Below are 19,931 nucleotides of genomic sequence, written 5' to 3'. Positions count from 1 at the left end.
TGCTGCCAACGCGAATGGCAGCGGTGGACGGGACTGGAGTGGCATCTCTCCTTGGTAAGTCCCGAGAGCTGGTCCTGACGGAGAGTACTGATGCCTCATGATTTCCTGGATCACCCGAAGAGCGACACGCTCCAAAGTGTTCACCGAGGCTCTCGGAATGGCGGTGCGGCGAGTGAGCTACCATGAAGTTAATCTCCGACGCAGGGACCTGGTGCGTTCTTCGACGGGGCGGACAGGTCCACTCCATCGAGCGCGCCTTCGGTGAGAACCCTTTCCACCCGATGCCATGTGAGCGGGTTACGTGAAAAGAGCCGATGAGGCCGGCTTCGAGGATCGCTGACCTCGTCATACTTCTTCTTGAGCTCCTCGGCCGGATCCTCGTACGTGATCGGAGTGCCTTCCGCCATCTCGGATGTAGATGGCGATGCGGTTGATGTCGAAGATGGTCCCACCAGGCGTGCCAGAATGTGTTGCGGTCAGAAACCCACCGGCGAGCAGCGACGGGCAACACAGTAGAGTCGGGAGGCTCCCAGGACTGCGGCTGGCCCTGGTCCCTCCGAGCGACGGCCCTCAAAGACTCGGCACGCACGTCCGATGCTGGTGCAAGGGCGTGCCACCTAACCTATACCTGGTCAGGAAGGTGATGGATGTGCCTCGCTTAGTTTCCTGCATGGCATACACGTAAACATTAAATACGAGCCTCGATCGGCTCTCAGGTTGTCCTGTGAATCGGCTCGAAGAGCCGATCCACCCATGATCCGTACGGGGTGTACGAATATATGGTGGTCCTGCTTGATCAAAATAAAGCTAAAACGACCTACTACGATTTAGGGCTTTCACCACATAATCGGAACATCCTACTCGTGATTGAGCCTGGCGGCCACGCACGGTGATCGTAAACCGACCCTAGACAAGGCCTAAAAACCAACACGAGGTTGATCCTCGGAACATCCTGTCTAGGGCTAGCAAACTACACCCTACACGCCACTGGATCCTTCAACCCGTTTGTAAGGCCTAACTATGCAGATATTAAACTAATCCTTGGAGAACAAGGAGCAACCATAACGGATCGGATCTACTAAATAATGATCAAGCGGGGTGCCGCCCTTACACCTAAGATAGGTGTAAGGGCGGCTAGACGTCTCAGGGTTGCACGATGACAGCATATGATACGATGAACAATGCTAACCGTAACACATCTAAGATAACTACGTTGCTCGCCATAAAAAAGGCTTCAGTACGAGCAACGCATGAACAGCGAATAAACGTGTACTGCCTAGATCGCAAGATGCGATCTAGGCAGCATGATGCTTACCCGGAAGAAACCCTCGAGACAAGGGAGTTGGCGATGCGCCTAGATTGGTTTGTGGTGAACGTGATTGTTGTTTATTTCATAAACCCTAGATACATATTTATAGTCCGTAGACTTTCTAACGTGGGAATAATCCCAACCGGGCACGAGCCAAACTCTATCTAACCGACACGTATCCTACTATATTACAGATACACGGGCAAACTAGCCCAAACTTTGCATATAAGGCCGATTCATGTATTTCTTCCATGTATATCCTTCAAGCCCATCTTTAATCGCGGCCCACCTCTGATCCGGTCAAATTCTGGTGATAACTTGTTGCTTGTTATGTAGTGTTTTATCCATGCCACCATGTTTATGATAGAGATCAAGTGAAACCATGAACCTCAATCCATTTCAAACTATAAGAAACACACTTCACTTAATTTTTCTTGCACTTTTATTTTCAGTACTTATTAATTTCGAAAATACAAACATATTTTGCATATCATAATTATTTTATTTTGTTTTGTATTACCTACACACCATTGTGCCTAATAAACACCTCGTTGGAGATGGGGATACAAAACTTTTTTTTTCATTTTCAGGTTGTTTGAAGGGGATAGAAGATGGAACCACTTTTCTCCCCGGAAATTCGATATAAACCTCAAGTCACCCTTATAGGAAAAATAAACACTTTTTGCATCACTCCACGTTTGGAGTCTCAACAAATTGGTAAACACGTGTAAATTTGTTGCCATCAAGCACCACATTTCCTATTCTTATTTGCATCCTCCATGTTCTGATCACCCCCTCTTTCTCCTCGTAACCATTTTTAGCTTGACTGCTATCATCACGACCATAACTATATTATCATTACCACGTCCATGTCCATGACCCATGCCTGGCCGCGCCCTTATCTAACATGCTAGGTAGCCCTGAGTTTTTTTTGAAAACCAAAGCCACCTGAGGGTGCAAGCCATCCCCATGCTCCTTGTATATGTGCGCATGCATACAACAGATACAACACAAGTTAGGTAATTTTTCATACTTGACGAGGAATAGTTCTCTTCTCCATCTTCGAACAATTGATACAACACTTTTCAGTTGATTCCGGACATCAAGTTTCACTCGAATCCTATAGAAGTTCCCCGCATAATAAAAAAAAGTAGGTTCAAGAACCACAAACTCTCCAACTTTTGAAGCCAACACTTTAAGCATGTTTTTATACCCATGAGGCAAATCATGGATCTGCACCCACAAACTCAAGTGTTTAAGCTCAATGATTGATGGTTTAGTGAAGCCGTCATATGTGGCGAAGAGTAATGCATGGCCTCAGAAAAGTCCACGGCCCTTCTTCTGCAACTTTGTCCAACCTCCTAGGTGGGAATTTCATAATGAACAAATTATCTCCCAGAGTTATGATCTTCGCCTCTTATTCCAAATCTCACGCAGATCGCATGTTTTTGAAAAACCAATAGTGACCAAACTCACGATCAGTGTGAAGCCTAGTGACAATAGTCCACCGATTTTCTTCGTGCGCTGGTAGTTACTGATCTTCCAATACCACATCATCTAGATCTTTCTCATGCACCCGCGTCATCGATCCCAAATCGCCTTGGTTCACCATCCCCTAATGAAGAGCTTTCATCGGTTGCCATACGAGAAGCTAGGACAAGCCTAATTGTCTTCCTCGCGCCGATAGTTAGTGGTCTTCGAATACCACATCATCTAGATCTTTCTCATGCACCTGCATCATCAATTGCAGATTGTCTTGGTTCGCCAACCCCTAACGACCAGCTTTCGTCGGTTGCCATACGAGAAGCTAGGCCAAGTCCGATCCTCGCAAACCCTAAACTCCACTAGTCGGTCGCCAATGTCGGGGCATGAATACTGGGACTGCCCCTTGGTCAACCCGAGCGACCGCGGCTGAGAAGGAGAAGGAAAGATCTCAGCTTCAAGGACGACGAGAGGGAAAAAGACAGAGGGAGATTAATCATTTAAAAAATACTTGGGGCATTTGTAATTTATTCTTAGTACTACTTTTTTAAGAATCATTTATTATTAGTACTGTTTCGGCATAGTAATTAAGGTGTTACTCATTTCAATTTGTGCGCTGTGGGCCTGTTTGAAGTGCACGAAATTCAAAACGTTTGCATTCCAACCCAATTTCACGGTCGACAGTGTGACTCAACACGGACTTTCAGCCCATGTAAAAAAAAACACGGACTTCCAGCCCTCCAGCCCCCCGGATCGAGCGCCGGCGCTCGCTTTTCGGTTCTCTCGCCTCGCCGGCGGCGTCCTCCAATCCCCTCTGCCGCCTTCCGCCCTTCTCCATTCCAGTTCCTCAGCCCACATTTCGCCCGCCCAGGAGCCGCCCCCTAACCCCAACCCAAGCGGCGGCCGCTCCCCGCATCCCCGCCGCCGCCCGCAGACCTACCCCCTCCCCTCGCCCGCAGACCATGCCCCCTGTCTCCATGGTCCTCCCTCCGCAACCCGCGGGACACCTGGAGGCGGCCGATGTCACCGAGAGCTTCATACACAAGCTCCAGCTGAGCGTCTCCAGGGGCCTGCCCCACGCGGCGCCGGTTCCATCCCGCAGGACGGAAGAGCACGAGCTGGTAACGATTTCTCTCTGCCGATTTTTTTTTCTTGCAAGTGTAGTATCAGAAATCAAAAGTGCACAATGTAGCAGCAAACTCAATTTTTGCACGCCTCTCGCTCAATCAAACAAGTCAAGAGACTGTATACTAACCCATTCAATCAAGACACACGAAACCTGTGACTACTCAGCAACATCAGGTGTTGCCAAACAAGAAAAGTTGATCTCAAAGAAAAACAAGAAAAGTTCATACAGCAAAAAAAAAATGTTGTCATACCACAATAAAATGACCACAGGACAATCCTGGGCAGATAGAAATGAGACAAAATAAGGCATAACAGGAGAACAATACACTCCAGTTGATCAGCATATGAAAAAATATCCTCCATTCATGAGTTCTAAATTAGGTGTTATCCTGTGCTTGAGCAACATTCTTCTTATTAGGTTCACTAGTGGGTTTTGCTTTGCATCTACAGGAGATTCATCTTCTGCCACTTCCTCTTCTCCAGGACCCTTAGCACTTCCTCCTTGAGCCAAATCACTGGCATACACCTCACAAAGTTTGTCAAAATTGACCATGGGCTTCATGTACAGAGGACCTGCTCCCTTCCAGATCGGGTGGCAGTTGACCTTGGCGATTTCACGGGAGAAGGAGAGTTGCAGACTTATATAAAGAGGATTTTCCCGCGAACTGGGAAAGATTTTCGCGGGTTCTTTTTTTGTGCCTTCCTTCCATAGCACGGAATTTGTTCAGCTAACGGGAGAAGTTTTTTCTTTGTCAAATTCCCTATCTCGATCCAATTACCACGTCCCCCCAGGGAAGAAATATGAGGGAGTTGCCCTCCGCAGTTCCCCTTCCCCTTCCTGCCACAATTCCCACTCCCCCGAACCATATGATGGCTATTTAGTCTCATACCCCCTTAATTCCCATTCCCTACTTAAAAATCCCTCCAACCAAACACGCTGTCTGCTTCTACTTCAGATTCATGCTCATGAGTTGGCACTGTTTGCAGGTCAAAAGTGTCTTCCAGGTGCTCCAAGGTTTCGAGACGCTGCTGCTCTGCTGGGACAAGAACGTCCCGGCGTACCACGAGAAGGCGGGGACGTACATGTCGCACCTCTCGCGAGCGAGCCTTGGGTCCGTGCTGAAGCCGTTTCTGTTCGCCGCGACGTGCTTGAAGAGGGTGGAGCTCTTCGTCGCGAGAGTCAGGTCGTGCGGGCACGGGACTCCGACGCTGAATGCGTTTGCTAGCGCAGTCGATTCCTGGCTTACGGTAAGCGAGCTCGCGTTTCGTGCTGTGCGTTGATTGATTTGGCTGGGATGTGTAGCAGATGGTTTTTGCTGATTAGTACCATGCTGTAATGGCTGTCTGTCGTTTTAACACCAGAGGCTCCGGGAAGCAGCTCTAAAGGAGGAAGAGAAGTTGTTTCTCTCGGTCGATCGGACCGTAACTCTTCTGGGGTTGACCGATTCTTTGGCAAGGTTGTGCTTCAGTGAATTGTTTGCTGTTTCTGTTCATTCACTTTGCAATTCGTTTGTACTGTGTGCCTAGTGCAGGCTTTGTGTTTATTATGTCTTGTCAAGGAAATTGTATAATAAAACCTCTACTTGCAATGCCATGTGTCCTGCTAGTACCTATGTCCACCTTCACCGATGCAGTTTGGTAGAATTCAGGGACATTAGCAATTGTGTGTAATGTGGTAAGGCAATAAGCGTCTGACTTGTTTTTTTCTTTTCCCTTCGTTTAGTTGTTGAAAGGCAAATTGGCAGCTCATAGTTTGATTAGCAGCGATGGTGTTTTTCATGTAGTAATCTCTAGTATTTGAATTGCTTAAATGTGTAGCCATCATTCACTGATACTGTAAAACTTCTGGCAGTTTATGTTCGGGAGCTGAGCATTTGTATCAAGTTGTGCATGGAGCCGTGCCAGATGGCTTTTGGAATTCTGGAGCAAACATTGCATCTAGTGAAGTGGCAGTCCATGTTGTGAACCATATTTTTAAGAAGTTAAACACAATCTGTCTTGTGGAAGATGGCCAGGTTGCAGCAAGCCTCAATTGTGTAAAATCTGTTACTATGTTTCTTTTCATAATGTTCACTAACCTTGCATTTTAAATCTAAATTTCAGGGTGAACCATATCACATGCTGCTAGTCATATTTGCTGGTACCTTGTTACCTTATCTTCAGTGCCTTGATTCCTGGCTGTATGATGGTATTCTTGATGACCCTTATGAAGAGGTATTGAAGGAACATATTTTGTAACTGTTTTTCAGAGATGATTTACTCCTCCAATTCTGTTTGTCAAACGCTAAAGCGCTACCATAAGACTGATCTGTCTTTATTTTTGGCTGACCTTAGTTACTTGCATTCCTCGATATTGAACAAAGTGAGAGGGTGCCATTGCTAATTTGATGATCTATAAACCTTGTAGACTTCTGTAAAGACGTAATTAATCATTTGCTTCCCCTTATGTTCTGGTTGGAGTGTCTAGGGTCCTGATCCCGTACTGTAGGGCACCCTGGTTGATACTTCCGTATAAATATACCTTCATATATGCTTATGCATAGGCTTGTTCAAAAACAGTTTCATGTGTCCTGACCCCTACTGTAGGTTACCCTGATTGATACACTCGCATAAATATTGTCTTTATATATGCTTATGCATATGCCTGCTTAAAAACAATTTCAAGTGAAACCATAAAAACTGGTAGGAAGTAGCCTAGTTCAGCTTCCTTTTTGATTGCAAACCCATCCACCACGCTAGTACATAAAGTTGAATATCTAGTTTTCACGGTTTAAACTCAAACCGTTTTTAACATCCCAACTTGGGCTGCTGGGCGCATCCCAAATCATTATGTCCAGCCATTTGTAGTATGAGCTTAGTATTCCTGTTGGTGTGAAATTTTACTGTTCTCGGCCTATTGGCTTATGTTTTGTAAGTCTTATATACTCATGTTGAAATGTCCGCTGGAAGTTTGCTAAATTACTGTGCAATATTACGCAGTTAAAGATTACATTGGTTATACCAGCTTATTATAATCCTGTAGGGATTCGATAAGGATTTAACTTTGTTTGCATTGCTGGTTGAATTTAAAGGTCTGCTGTTTTGATTTCTGAATATCTTATTCTGTAGATGTTCTTCTATGCGAATAGTGCAGTTACGATTGATCAACCAGCCTTCTGGGAAATGAGCTATATGCTCAAAGTAAGAGGACCACAGTTGGACAACTCATCAACTCTAACTGACAATGAATCTATCAGGGCAATTGAATCAAGCAAGCAGGGACCAACTAATACAGGAGCTTTCTTGAAAGCCAGTAATCAAGGTCATATGGACATAATATGTCCGGTCTTTTTGAAGGATATGGCAAGGGCCATTGTATCTGCTGGGAAATCATTTCAGCTTGTTCAGCATGTTCAAAGCACACACCATGTTCGAAGCAATGGTGGTACAAATGGTTTTAATGTTGATCAGTGTTCCAATCATGCTAGTCGACAGAATTGGCCAGACATATTACTGTCTACAGCTCAGTTTGGGCATGATGCTCGCGAATTGGGTCTCTTAACTTTGTCTGAGATCTTCTTGATATGCTTATCTGGTCTGTTAGAAAATGGTGACCATGTTTATGAAGATTTAAGAAAGCTGCGCACTTGTAGTGCTCCAGATGTCAAAGCTTTTTTGGAACGTAAGGGTGACACACAAGGAACAGAGGAGCCCTGTTCAGAAAGTAGCTCCGAAAAGACTTGGTTGAAGCTCCTAAGAGATGCTATCGCAGGAAGAGAATATGATGGTATGCTGAAAACCTTGTCCAAAGATGCTGTTACAAGGGATCCAACATTCGTCCATGGATACCTGAATGATGCATGTTCCAATACAGTAGAAAGCCCTTTCAGTCCATGTTGCTACGAAAATCCAGCCATCACTGCTTGCGAAGATGTACTGCGGAAGAATCCAAACTCTTGGAGTGACTTGAATATCTCTAAAACTTTTGACCTTCCTCCTCTGAATGATGATAACATGCGGAGGGCTATCTTTGGTGATCTCCAATCTGCTGGAACTAGCACCTGTGGTGATACAGAACCTACACCATCTTTTCCCAGACTAGACGGAACTGATTTTAAATTTGGTTTTCAGTTCGATAATTTGGAATATTTCCGCCAAGAGGATGATAGAAGGACCTTGGAAGAACTTTATGCATTTCCGACTCTTCTTCCTTGTGCAAATGTAAGTTTTGCTTCTCAAGTATGGTTTTTTGTTTGTTCATTATATTTTCTCATTAGCTATAAGCCTAAAACCCCAATGCCCTTCAGGAAAATGTCCCATTGTCGGAGATCTTACCTTTGCAGAAAGATAGTACACTTGCGTCAAGAGTTCTGAAGTTTATTCAGAGCATGAGTATGAAAGACCCTCTCCACCCAGTGGGTATTGTCCAAGAATGCCTTTCTAAATGTATAAAGAAGCAGGTCTGCTCAATAATTTTACTTGCATTCCATTTCATGTTAGTCCATCTGTATAACAGGTTTGTACTTTCTTCCCCTTCATTAGGTGGATCACATTGGCAAGCAAATCCTGTGCAAGCTAATGGGCGAATGGAGATTGATGGACGAACTGCTTGTATTACGAGCTATCTATTTGCTAGGATCAGGTGTGCCCGCCAGCCGGTTTTAATATATTACTGTGTTTTTCCCTCACAGAATTTTTTTCACTACACAGAAAAGTAGTTTTCACGTAAGAAATGGATATTCTTTTGACAATGAGTAATAATATAAACATGTTTTGAATGATGCAACTTGAGTCTTCAGGTGACATGCTGCAGCAGTTTCTGATAACTATTTTTGATAAGCTTGATAAAGGAAGTTCCTGGGATGATGACTTTGAGTTGAATACTTTGTTGCAGGTGATTGCTTTGCAGATCTACTTTATGTTTAGCATTCGTGTCCATCATTTTTCTTACATTAATCCTTGCTTGCAGGAATCCATAAGATATTCAGCTGATAAAATGCTCCTAACTGCTCCAGATTCATTGGTTGTTTCACTAGCAAAGCATGACGCGCGACATGAGGAGGAAAGTGCATCGATCTCCAGAAAAGGTCGTGCACAGGGTTTCGGCATTGATGCACTTGATGTGCTTAACTTCACGTATAAGGTATTTCCCAGATAACTTCAAGGATTATCTGTGTTATTTGCTGCGCTTTACTGTTCTCATGTATGTTGGTGGTGCAGGTGTCTTGGCCTCTTGATCTGATTGCCAATACAGAGTCTCTGAAGAAGTACAATAAGGTAGTTACTTTTTTTTACAGATATTAGTACTTAACAGTGTGCCATGTATATGATGGTGTTGGTCATTTTGCTGGACCAGGTGATGGGATTCTTACTGAAGGTCAAGCGTGCAAAGTTTGTTCTGGACGAAACCCGAAAGTGGATGTGGAAGGTACTCTTTCATTAAATCATCTTGTGCTACTTCTTTTTTGCAGTTGGTGTAGTGTAGTATTCAGAATTGGATAATTAGATCTGCTCTATCTTGCCAGTGTGCTTCACTCTGATGCATCGACCATTTTCCTTTGGCAGGGCAGAGGCAGCACAGCACCTAATTTTAAACAGCACTTGATAGTAGGGCAGAAGCTCCTCCATTTCGTTGATGCATTTCATCAATATGTCATGGACCGAGTGAGTTGGAAGAGGTTTGATCCATTTCATTATATGAGACTATCATCACTGTCTCAGTTCGATCTCGTTTTCTTGAGCAGGTGTATCATAGTGCATGGACTGAGCTCTGTGACGGCATGGCATCTGCCACTACGCTGGACGAAGTCATGGATGTTCATGAATCATATCTTTCTTCTATTCAGAGACAATGTTTTGTGGCCTCGGATAAACTGGTGAGAAAATTTCTCATTCTTACAAAAAAAAAAGCTCAGTCCCAAACTTCCAATAACAAATGAGAACGTTTGTTAATGCGTGCTGCAGTGGGCCCTTATCGCCAGCCGAGTCAAGACTATACTAGGGCTGGCGCTAGACTTCCACAACGTGGAGCAAACTCTCGGTTCAGGAGGAACCGCTCCAGCTGTTAGGGCAAGATGTGAGATGGAGCTAGATCGGATCGAGAAGCAGTTCGATGAGTGTGTTGTGTTCCTCTTGAGGGTAGGTTTCCATCTTTACTCCATGGAAATCTGAAGATCTCTTTGCGCTGACTGAAATGTATATGGTGTCGGTAGATTAACTCTTGAAATCTATTTGCAGATCCTTTCTTTCAAGCTCAACGTGGGCCACTTTCCCCATCTGGCGGATCTGGTCACAAGGATCAACTACAATCACTATTACATGTCTGACACTGGGAGCTTCTCCGCGATTCCTGGGTCCCGCCCGCGACAGCAGCCTTGATAGGATTGTAGGTGATTGTTGTGTACAGTTGTGTGGAATGTATATACCAGGGTTGAGTTGTACCAGCGACAGCACTTCCGGAATTCCTTAAGTTTTGCGACACAATTGTGAGGATGCAACTTTCTTTTACCAAGTTGCAATGTAGTAGTATGTGTGAATATATTTGTTTTTGAGTTGAGAGGTTGGGTTAAAAATAGTTGCAATATGTGTGTGCAAGTGATGTTTTCGAATGGCTTGATCACCCCTTCCAAAAAATGGCTTTGGTACTAAGATCTCACTTAGTGCCATACCAAATTACAAAGGGAAGATCATTTAAGTGTATAAACAAAATCGTCTGAACTCTTGGGGTGTAGTATCTACCAAACTCTGTTCGAAAACACATGACATTTCAGAAATACAGTCTTCATCATACAACTCTGACATTACATTTTGTGAGTTATAAACTGCAGCCCGGAATGATAAAGCTCCATAGCATACGTTTTCGTACCGTCCAGCGTAGATGCACCTGTCAAAAGATTGCCTTTGTACAATCGAAGCACTCTCAACTATAGACACATTTATAGGAAGAGTTATAAATCCTAGTTGCGCCCGCACCCCATTTTTGTTCTGACATTTCCAAATTTCCAAAAAATGCAAACTAAAATTTTAGACATACATTCTATTGTATCTTGTCCATCTGTGAAATTTCATCCAAAAATATGTCAAAATGTGGCCTACACAAAAAGAACAAATGATGTATAAATAGTACGTGACACTATTTACGTACGTCTTCTCTTTTTTACACAGGTCACATTTTGATATATTTTTGGATGAAACTTCACAGATGCACAAGACACAACACAATGTATGTCTAGAATTTTAGTTTACATTTTTTGGAAACTGAGAAGTGTCACAACAAAAAATGGGATGCGGGCGCACCTAGTTGCAAATGAGAGTTTCCCTAAATCCTACCTTCAGTTGGGTCTCTTCCATTCCCCCCCTCTCTCTCCTCGCTACAGTATCTGAGAGCTCTCTCAAAGGGATCGGGCTGAACCAAAGCCGATCTCGCCAGCGAAGCCGGTCGAGATGGGTGGAGGGGAGGTGCCGGAGTAAATAGAGTAGTTAGGTTTAGTGGCTATATGCCGGTAGGGGGCTTGATGCCTGGTAGTTGGAGCGGTGGACGGGATCTGGCCGCCTGGATCTCTGCCGATGTAGGATCTTTCTCGCTTCCTCTTCTACTCCGGGAGAGTGGAGAAGAAGATTGACGCTCCTTTCAATAAAGGAGTGGCGGTGTGCCTTCTGCTGCAACGCGACGGTGGTGAGACGCACCTTTTCCTGGCCGGCCTTGGAGGCGAGGGGGAAAACGCGTACACGTCGGCGATCTGCGTCCTGGAGGAGTTCCTGGCCGGCCATGGAGGCGAGGAGGAGCTCAGCCGTGTCGTCATCAACACGTTTGCTTCATGGAGGCCTTATCCTATCTGCTGCTGGTGCGGAGGTAGCGCGCCAAAGTTGTTCCACTCGGCCGGCCGTGGCGGCGATGGCGAGGGCAACAATGGTGTTGCTGCTTCCTTGTACTGGCGGCGGTGTATCTTGAAGCTCGGTTTGCGGCGAATCCCAAGCGTCGACGACTCCCGCCGCCGCTATCTTTGGCCAAGGGGGCCTCACCGTACCTCGGCAGTTCCTGCTCTGGGAAGTATCAACTTCCCCCACGCCTTAGGGCTGTGGCGGAAGATCAGCAATCTCAGCTCGGTGATCCATCCTGGCGGTGAACCAAGTGGCGTAGTCCCCGGCGTCATCGTCAGCGACCGGAGTGTGAGATTGAATCAGAGACGCGGTGGAGAAGGACTTGATTGTTTTTTTCTATTTTTTCTTGACGTCCTTTCTGTTATTTTCCAGGACTCTTGCGCTATTTCTGTTCAAGCCAAGGTCCTGTTTGTAATTGTGCCCACCGTTTAATGGAGCTTCTCGGCCCTTCGGGACTTTTCCTGTTCAAAAAAAAAAATCCTACCTTCATTTGAGCAATTGCATTCACACTCCTATAACATTTTAATTTGCATACAACCATACTATAGTGACGGGCACAGCTGCACAAGAGCGTTATAGGAGTCAGAAATTGTCTACAATGAAGTCTACAACAATCTATACATCTGGCGTGGATGTGTGCCCAATATCCCAACAGCCGAACCACAACAATTATCAATATACTAATACAAAAATGAATTTTAATCCTTCGATCACAAGTACTCATGTCTCAGAATTTGGATGGTTAAAATTCAGCAGCTTTGACCGATAAGATGTACAAGAACTAATTAGACTGAAATAGCACTAGGTTTTATCATGGGGATTATTTTCATATTACATAAAAATATTTTACTTTAAGTTAGTTCATATATGTTTCTGTACTAAATCTTGTACCGCGTCTTATCAACTAAGTGTAGTACATGTCAGGTCAGGAAGGACAGAGAACACCCACAAATGTTTGCTTGCTTCTTCTTGGCTAACGAAACATTCAAGACAAGACACCACATGCAAATTCCACTGGATGCCAGCAATATTCTAATCTTGCAAGAGCTCTAAGCTCCCAGGGTTGGCAGTGTTTCTGGTGAATCCACAGGTCGCTATCGCTGGGCTGGGGCCTACCTGTCTGGCTGTCTATGCAGTTGTGAGACTCTTCTGCCTTTTCGATGACGGTTCTTTAGTTCGTCGGTTGGCAACCGACCAGCCGTAGGTAGTAGTTTCGTTTTCGGTTCTCCTCGCCTCCGTCCTCCTTTCCAAATCCTGATGCGCCTGTGAGCTTAATTTTCTCTCCCTCCTGTTCTCCAAATCCATCAGCCGCAGGTGATGATGATCCTCTTGACGATGATCTGGACAATGAAGCCGGAGACCAAGCAGCGACCTCGCGGCGGCCGGCGGTGCAGCTAATCCTCTTAGTCACCCTCCCCGCCCCTCTCTTTTCTCCTCCTGCGACCTCGTGCCTCGGCCCTTCAGCCCGCGGTCGACCTCCACCGAGCAGAGGATGGGGGCGACCACCACCCGAGCCTCTGGCGTCCAGTGCATATAGGGTACCGCCCTTCCTCTACCATGTCCCCCCTCTCTCTGCTCTTTTCTCCTCCCTCTCCGTCTCACATCTCTCAGTATTGGTGTTCTTGTGTGTATTTGGTAAGGTGGGGATGCGTGTGCATGTGGTTGGCGATTTTTTTCTGTGTGGGTTTGGGGAGGTTTGGAAAAATATTTGGGGAAGGATTTGCTGTGTTGAACTGTGGATTCGATGTGTTCTTCAGGGTTGCGCCACCGCGGGTGTTCTTTTTTTGCTCTGCTTCCTCTACTGTATGTGATTTGTTTGGATTCCTTTGGTTGATGGACGTGATTTATCGGTGGATTTCCTCAATTTCTGTGCCTGTATTTGTTCGATTTCAACATCTTCTAGAGTTGTGACTGCAGCGCCGTGCTCTCAACCTGGATCGATTTGGTAGTAGGTACTTCCAGATCAGATCGGGAGCCTCTCCAAGGCTGCTTATTGATGGCGTCACCTGCTGCATCCGCCCACATTGTAACTTTGGACAATAAAAGTGCATGCATTCTATTGTCCAATGAATTATTTGCACACCACAAAACTAAGCTTCGTCTTTTCTCATTTTGGTGGCATGTGTATTATTGTCAGCATTTTACTTTGCGTAAGATTTTCTAGGGAACTGAACGGTTTAAGTTTTGTGATTCATGTGCACAAGCTTTAGGTTTTATTACATTCTAATTCGGATACAGTTGGCATATATCTAAGTAACCTGATTTGCGCATCTCAAAAACGATATCTCATTTGCATAATACTTCGGCAATAGAAATGACTGATCTGGTATGTTACATTCAGCAATACTGAAGTAGCCTTATCTAAGTATTAGAACAATGGCATGCTGAAATTTCAGAAGCAGAATGACTCATGTGGTATGGTATATTCAGCAATAGAAATGTATTGATATCATAGTTTCAAAGGAAACAAATCTTTACTTGCACTAACTTGCACTTGTATGCATGCCATTCGAAGAGGATGAAATAAACAAATACCAGTTCAAGCTCTAATTTGATCAGTTATGGTAAGCTTTTGATGTTGCCACCAGAAAGATATCTTAGCCGTGTGGTATCCTGGCATCACTCTATGCGCTATCATGTGCATAGCTCCGACACCCGTACTTGTAAGTGAGTACTCATTCAGTTTCTCCTGAAAAATATCATTTGCTGTCAACCGGATTATGCTACATGTTTGACACTGAATCTAGCCAAGTCTTTTGGTTGTCACCATAGTTTGTAGGGCAGGAAGTTATAAGGTCTGCATTTACAGTTAGATGAGCAATGGGTAATTATTTGAGTAGATCGTGGGGCAAATGATAGGTTCTGAAATGAAGTGAAGAGAACTAAATCTAAGTGTGGCTTTAGGAATTAACAAGTCTTTAATCTTAGTAACCTTATATAGAACACCATAATAGGGGCCCCAATGCATGGACCGTAGCATTATTAATACATGATTAATCGTGGATTAGCAAAGGAAGTCGTGCTCAAATATTAGTAAAGTTTTTTTTGGAAACTTTCTGTTGTAATAAATTCAGTTGCGTTCTTTCATGTGGATACCGCAGGATTGTTAGGAATGCTTCCACTAAGAAAGGGGCTATATGAAACATCTGTAGTGAGTCTCTGCAAAAAGTCAGAAGATAGAGTTAAGACAGGGTAAAGATCAGGCTACACTAAAGGAATTTTTAATATTTAGAACCACTGAATAGCACAAGAAACTAGATAAGAATTATAATGGGTCTGGTCCAGATTTTAAAACGTATTGTGGTTCATTAAATTCTTATATCTTTGTGTAATTCTATGAGCTCATTCTTCCTTGCAGAACCTAGGGAGCAAGGGGAGGCTTACAACCTGAAGATATTCAGTTCAACAACTCGTTAAGGAGCCTTTCTCCCTTTTTGGTATTTTGTACTTTCTCCTTGGAACTTAACTTGCCTGCTTGAATAGATTTTGCATTGAAGAAATATTGCATTCAACAACTCGTTGTGATTGTAGAACAGTTAGCTCTTCAGTTAAGTATTCAATCAGCAGGCACATCCTGACTGTCATAATTTTCTAAAGGAAAGGCTACATTTTAAAAAACAAAGGTATGTTCGGTTCAAGTATACAACCATGTCTTAAGATCTGTTTAGACGTCGAGAATCTGTCATTTATGAAGACATTAGTTTGATTTAGTTCCCACTTAGTTGGATGCTTTTTCTAATTAACCTGAAAGCAATTATCCTAACATTTCAGACTTATATATTTCATGTTCATCATTCATTCCATTCATCTCAGTAGCCTCGCCAACTCCTTCCATGTTAATTAGTATTCAGGCAATCACTTATCATACGCTGTCTCCAACCGATATTGGACCACAAGGAGTTCACTTAGCAATCAAGTCTTGATGCAACCCAGATCAAGACTTTGTCTGATTCTCTCTGATAATATTTCTGTTGTACAAGGTATCAACTCTAAAGATATGATGATTCTGTCAATTGAGTGGCTGATCAAACCCGCAATGCTTTTGCTCATAAAAGGTTACATCATCGTAGTTACCTTGAAGTACATTAGTAGACAACAAAACCAGCAAGCTAATTACCTAGCTGGATAAGCTTTAAAGAAAAATACCCCATTTATTGTGATGCTTATTATCCCTCTTTTTATGTGCTTTGCAGTGGGCTGTTTGACATCTCAATACAAGAGGTAACTATGCTTGTCTGCACTAATACTTGGTTTTAGCCACATCATTGTTTATTTAACAGTCAAACGCAACCCTCTAATTTCTAAACTTGGATTAGGTGCATATTTTGGAACTAATGCATCTTGATGATCTTGTGTACTCATTAAGTATGAAGAATGTCCTGAAAAAACCTCACAGCTTGACAGGTTTGTATTATACAAATTAAAACTCGGTCGAAATGTTCTTATCTAAATCTTAAAAGCTTAACGGTTTCATTGAATCCACTTATTACCACTGAAAATAGATCCATGCTTTCAGTCAAGAGAACTTGAATATAGTTGGAAGGTAAGCTCCCTACTGATTCCGTCATCAGGTTATTTCTTACTATCTATTAGAAAATTGAATATATGTCACTGGCTGCACCTCCAAGTATTTTTTTTCGGTCGGCCTCCTCATTGCTGCCAACCATCTAAGCCTTTGCGATTTCACTTTTGTGACATGTGCTTTTTTGGTACATAAGCACTATCCATTTTTTCATGTGCGTCTGTAATGCTGTTCTGCATCTTACTGTTTTCAAATAACAACGGGTAGTTTATTTCATGTATGTACTGCAAGGAATCAATATTAGCTCAGAAAAACTCTAAAACAATGTTACTGATTAGTTTTTTTTTATGTAGACTCGCTAGAAGAAACGACCGGACAATCTTTTGAAGTTTACAATCGTGAGTGGTGCTTTTCATCATGGCCGTTCTATGAATGAAGTTGTCTCAAGATCCTTGGTTGTTTCTACCATTACCTTGAGTTTTTATTTTGATGGAATCTCTGTATTGATAAATCACAATTTCTTTTCCATATAAGTTTAGCAAAGTCATGAAGTGTTGTTATCTTTTGTCATGTCTTATAGCAGGACATGATCGCTGAATAACAAAGGTTGCTGTATCAGCCAAATTCACAGGTCTTGAAATCAGGAAGTAATTAAACTATGGTATGAAATTTAGAAGATCTTCAAATTTGAGAGTATAAACGATGGTAGCAAGAACGGCGCGGCAAGACGCGCCAGGTCCATCTAGTACTTAATTATACCCTACCCAAAGTGGTAGTGGCTAGAAGCAGCAGCTGAGATTTCGTTTTGCTGCAACTGCCATACGTTAGTTTGATTCGGCATTTGATAGAGAAAGTAGAAGCAACCATCCAAAAATACGTGCATTTAAATTGGAGTGAACTCACTTATTGCCTTCTTGAACTTATAATCCTAAATTCCTGCAGAGGTAAAGAAACATGCCTGGTCTATAGGAGGAACTAATTCAGACAATTCATTCAAAAGGTGGAGCAGGTGAGATGTTTGAATCTAACTAGGAGCTAGGTTCAAGCTAAAAAAATAGATATTTCTGAGAGAGCATGATTCAAAAGAAGAGACTAGCTGACAAATCACACAGAAAGTAGTAACAACTAAAAATTAATAGTGCTCACAGAGAAAAGAAAAAAAATCGATACAATTGTATATCTTTTCAACTCCAAATTACATATAAATTCAAGATGACTCAAACATTGTACCGAAAGCCATTTATTAAATAGCACATAGCATAGCCCATGTGTGAGATGAACTTCCAGACTAACTGTTTAGAGAAAACTCTTCAATCCAGCATGGGGTGTATGGAGAAGATTGGATTTCCTCCTGTTCATTAAGTAACTCTTTGAAATATGTATATTCCTTTGGGTAGATCTTTCCTAATTCTTCAATCTTCGAGCCATTTAAATGGTATGCGAGACATCTCCGTTCAAATGCACTCAGGAAGACAATCTCTTTATATGGGTGAAACCCAAGTATCCGAACGCTATGATAAAAATGATCATAATGCTCTTCATCATCTGACAAATACTCTTCAACAACATCTCCATTGTTAAGAGCATTATGATCGTTGGAGTCCCATTCCATTTTCTTTTCAACTGCAGATTTCTTGTTGTTTTCGAAGTAACAATGATCAACCATGTCTTCCTCTTCAACATCCTCGTCAGAGTTCCATTCAGTATTCTCTCCACTTGATGCTTTCTTGTTATCTTCTGGGCAACTAGCAGAAGCACGGAACATGTTGTAGTTAATATCTTCTAAGATCCATCGAAATCTTCTGTAAGCCCGGCGTACTAGCAGAGGCCTAAGATTTTTGTCATGCTTCAACATCCACTTGGTCTGACCACACGATTCATTAAGGATCCAAACTTGAAGCCAACACTTGCGCCGAGGCCAATACTTATTGACTGACACAGAGTACACCCCATGTTTTGATCTTACAATCTGATATGGGCAGTAGTGCTCTGTTGCATCGATTGGTGGTTTTATTACACGGTACGTATTATTTGACAATGATATTCTGCAAAAGAAAATCACTGTGTTAAAAAGAAACCGGTAAGATAAAAATTTAATCAAATATTTAACATAGAAAAGTACATACCTCATGAGAAAATTAGGCCTACAGTGAACATAAAGTGCTCCTCGGAAATAGACAGCGTTGAATCGCCCGAAACACTCTTCCATCTCACGGAGAGCCCCTACAGCATCCCCTTCTCGGACGAAATATTTCTCCTCCCAGTAACCCGACTTGGATGAGAACACATACATCTTGCAGTGGGACTGTGGCCATTCTGATTCCTCCATTGAGGGGTGTACCTCGCCTCTACAATGATAGGCACTCAAAGTAGGGATGTTAAACACCTCGTAGTAAGGTGATACCATGGGATCATAGACAAGATAGGTACTATAGCTCACACCCCCTCCTGTAACGCTTTCATGCGGGCACGTCGGCAGAGTATGCCACCTTCGCGTCGCAGGGTTTACCACGTAGTTACCGCTGAGCAAGAGGAGCCCGTTGCAGTGATCTTTGATGTTGTAGTCGTCAAAATCAACGCAGTCCTGCTCCCAGAAATAGCCGCAATGGGGGCTGACGGAGGGCAGGAAGCTGAGGTCGCCGCTCACCGCGGAGGAGGAGGGGCGGGCGAAGAATTCCGGGAACTTGTGCTCGTTGAAGTGGACGAAGAGGCCGGCGAGCGAGAGCGGGAGCAGGTCGGCCCGCAGGAGGCGGCGGCCGTCGACGGCGTCGCGCCAGGCCCTGCAGACGCAGCGGGACGCGGCGATCCAGCGCGGCGGGACGCGGCGGAGGATGGCCGCGAGCACGTCCTCCGGCAGGCGCGCCGCCTGGTCCTCCATCTCCTCGTACTCCTCCCTGCCGTCGCCGCGAGGCTTCAGCCGCTGGTCCTCGTCGCCTGCCATCGCCTCGCCGCGAGAGTACGATCCGGGGACTGGAGAACCTTGGATTTCTAAAAACCCTAGTGATCTTCCATTCTGATTTGATCTGAGGAGATCGACGAACTCAGGGTCCGCCGGGCCGGTCGTCAGGAGTGTTCTGACTTCGGTCCAAGAAGGCAGTTGGGCTTCTGTGGAAGTAGTTTGGACTGGGATGCTGAAACATCGCTCACTCTGTGTATCTCTGTGCCATGTTTCCCTTTTTTGCTAGCCCTAGTATCCAGACGGCGCCGCCACACCCTACTCTGGCCTGTAATTGAGCGTGGGTTGTCCACGGCGCCGCCAGCCCAACCCACCTGAATCGGGTAAGTGAAAGCCCACGGGCACATGGACAGAACCGACGGACTGTAGCGGCTTATCCGCCGCGCCGTATCTAGACCTTCATGGCGCAGAAATCCCCTCTTGTCGTATCAGAAAGTTCTTCGCACGCATCAAGTCCAACGATTGGCGCGGACATCTCCTGACTCCACCTTCTCTCCTTTTTCCATCGATTGGGATTGGAGAAATTAAAGAACGGCGACATGTACTTCCGTCTCTCCAAGGACCGCAAGATGGCACGACCTATTGTTTCTTCACAGCCGCCTCTCGGCCACGTCCACCGGCGCCCATGGCCATGACGCCACCAGTAGGCAGGTCGTCACCCAAGCCGCAACCAG

The 19,931-nt window shown here is 44.2% G+C and overlaps 2 protein-coding genes across 2 annotated transcripts; one reads left to right on the top strand and one right to left on the bottom strand.

Annotated features, from left to right (window-relative positions):
• Positions 1-3,584: 3,584 nt before the first annotated feature.
• Positions 3,585-10,472, top strand: LOC127298839 (uncharacterized). The gene is made up of 16 exons (XM_051328699.2): positions 3,585-3,912; positions 4,907-5,167; positions 5,282-5,376; positions 5,772-5,934; positions 6,023-6,133; positions 7,028-8,119; positions 8,206-8,358; positions 8,441-8,540; positions 8,698-8,792; positions 8,868-9,041; positions 9,119-9,175; positions 9,255-9,326; positions 9,464-9,562; positions 9,643-9,774; positions 9,863-10,036; positions 10,136-10,472. Exons 1-16 carry the CDS (start codon positions 3,754-3,756, stop codon positions 10,274-10,276), a joined length of 3,078 nt encoding a protein of 1,025 aa, XP_051184659.1. The 5' UTR covers positions 3,585-3,753; the 3' UTR covers positions 10,277-10,472.
• A 6,980-nt stretch (positions 10,473-17,452) lies between these two features.
• On the bottom strand, positions 17,453-19,291 carry LOC127304545 (uncharacterized). Its single transcript, XM_051335196.2, has 2 exons — positions 18,428-19,291; positions 17,453-18,346 (listed from the first exon to the last, which is right to left on the bottom strand). The coding sequence occupies exons 1-2, from the start codon at positions 19,240-19,242 to the stop codon at positions 17,590-17,592; spliced, it is 1,572 nt and encodes a 523-aa protein (XP_051191156.1). The 5' UTR covers positions 19,243-19,291; the 3' UTR covers positions 17,453-17,589.
• Between the last annotated feature and the right edge of the window lie 640 nt (positions 19,292-19,931).

The sequence above is a fragment of the Lolium perenne genome, chromosome 5 (assembly GCF_019359855.2).
Source record: "Lolium perenne isolate Kyuss_39 chromosome 5, Kyuss_2.0, whole genome shotgun sequence".
Classification (NCBI taxonomy): domain Eukaryota; kingdom Viridiplantae; phylum Streptophyta; class Magnoliopsida; order Poales; family Poaceae; genus Lolium; species Lolium perenne.
Note: the sequence above shows the minus strand (reverse complement) of the source record. Positions and strands in the feature narration are given on the sequence as shown.

Excerpts from the sequence above, each read along its gene's own strand:
- LOC127298839 (XM_051328699.2), top strand. The coding sequence starts at position 3,754 with ATGCCCCCTGTCTCCATGGTCCTCCCTCCGCAACCCGCGGGACACCTG. Across the intron at positions 3,913-4,906 it reads GGACGGAAGAGCACGAGCTG|GTCAAAAGTGTCTTCCAGGT; the intron begins GTAACGATTTCT and ends CACTGTTTGCAG. Across the intron at positions 9,042-9,118 it reads TGCTTAACTTCACGTATAAG|GTGTCTTGGCCTCTTGATCT; the intron begins GTATTTCCCAGA and ends TTGGTGGTGCAG.
- LOC127304545 (XM_051335196.2), bottom strand. The coding sequence starts at position 19,242 with ATGGCAGGCGACGAGGACCAGCGGCTGAAGCCTCGCGGCGACGGCAGG. Across the intron at positions 18,347-18,427 it reads AGGCCTAATTTTCTCATGAG|AATATCATTGTCAAATAATA; the intron begins GTATGTACTTTT and ends TTTCTTTTGCAG.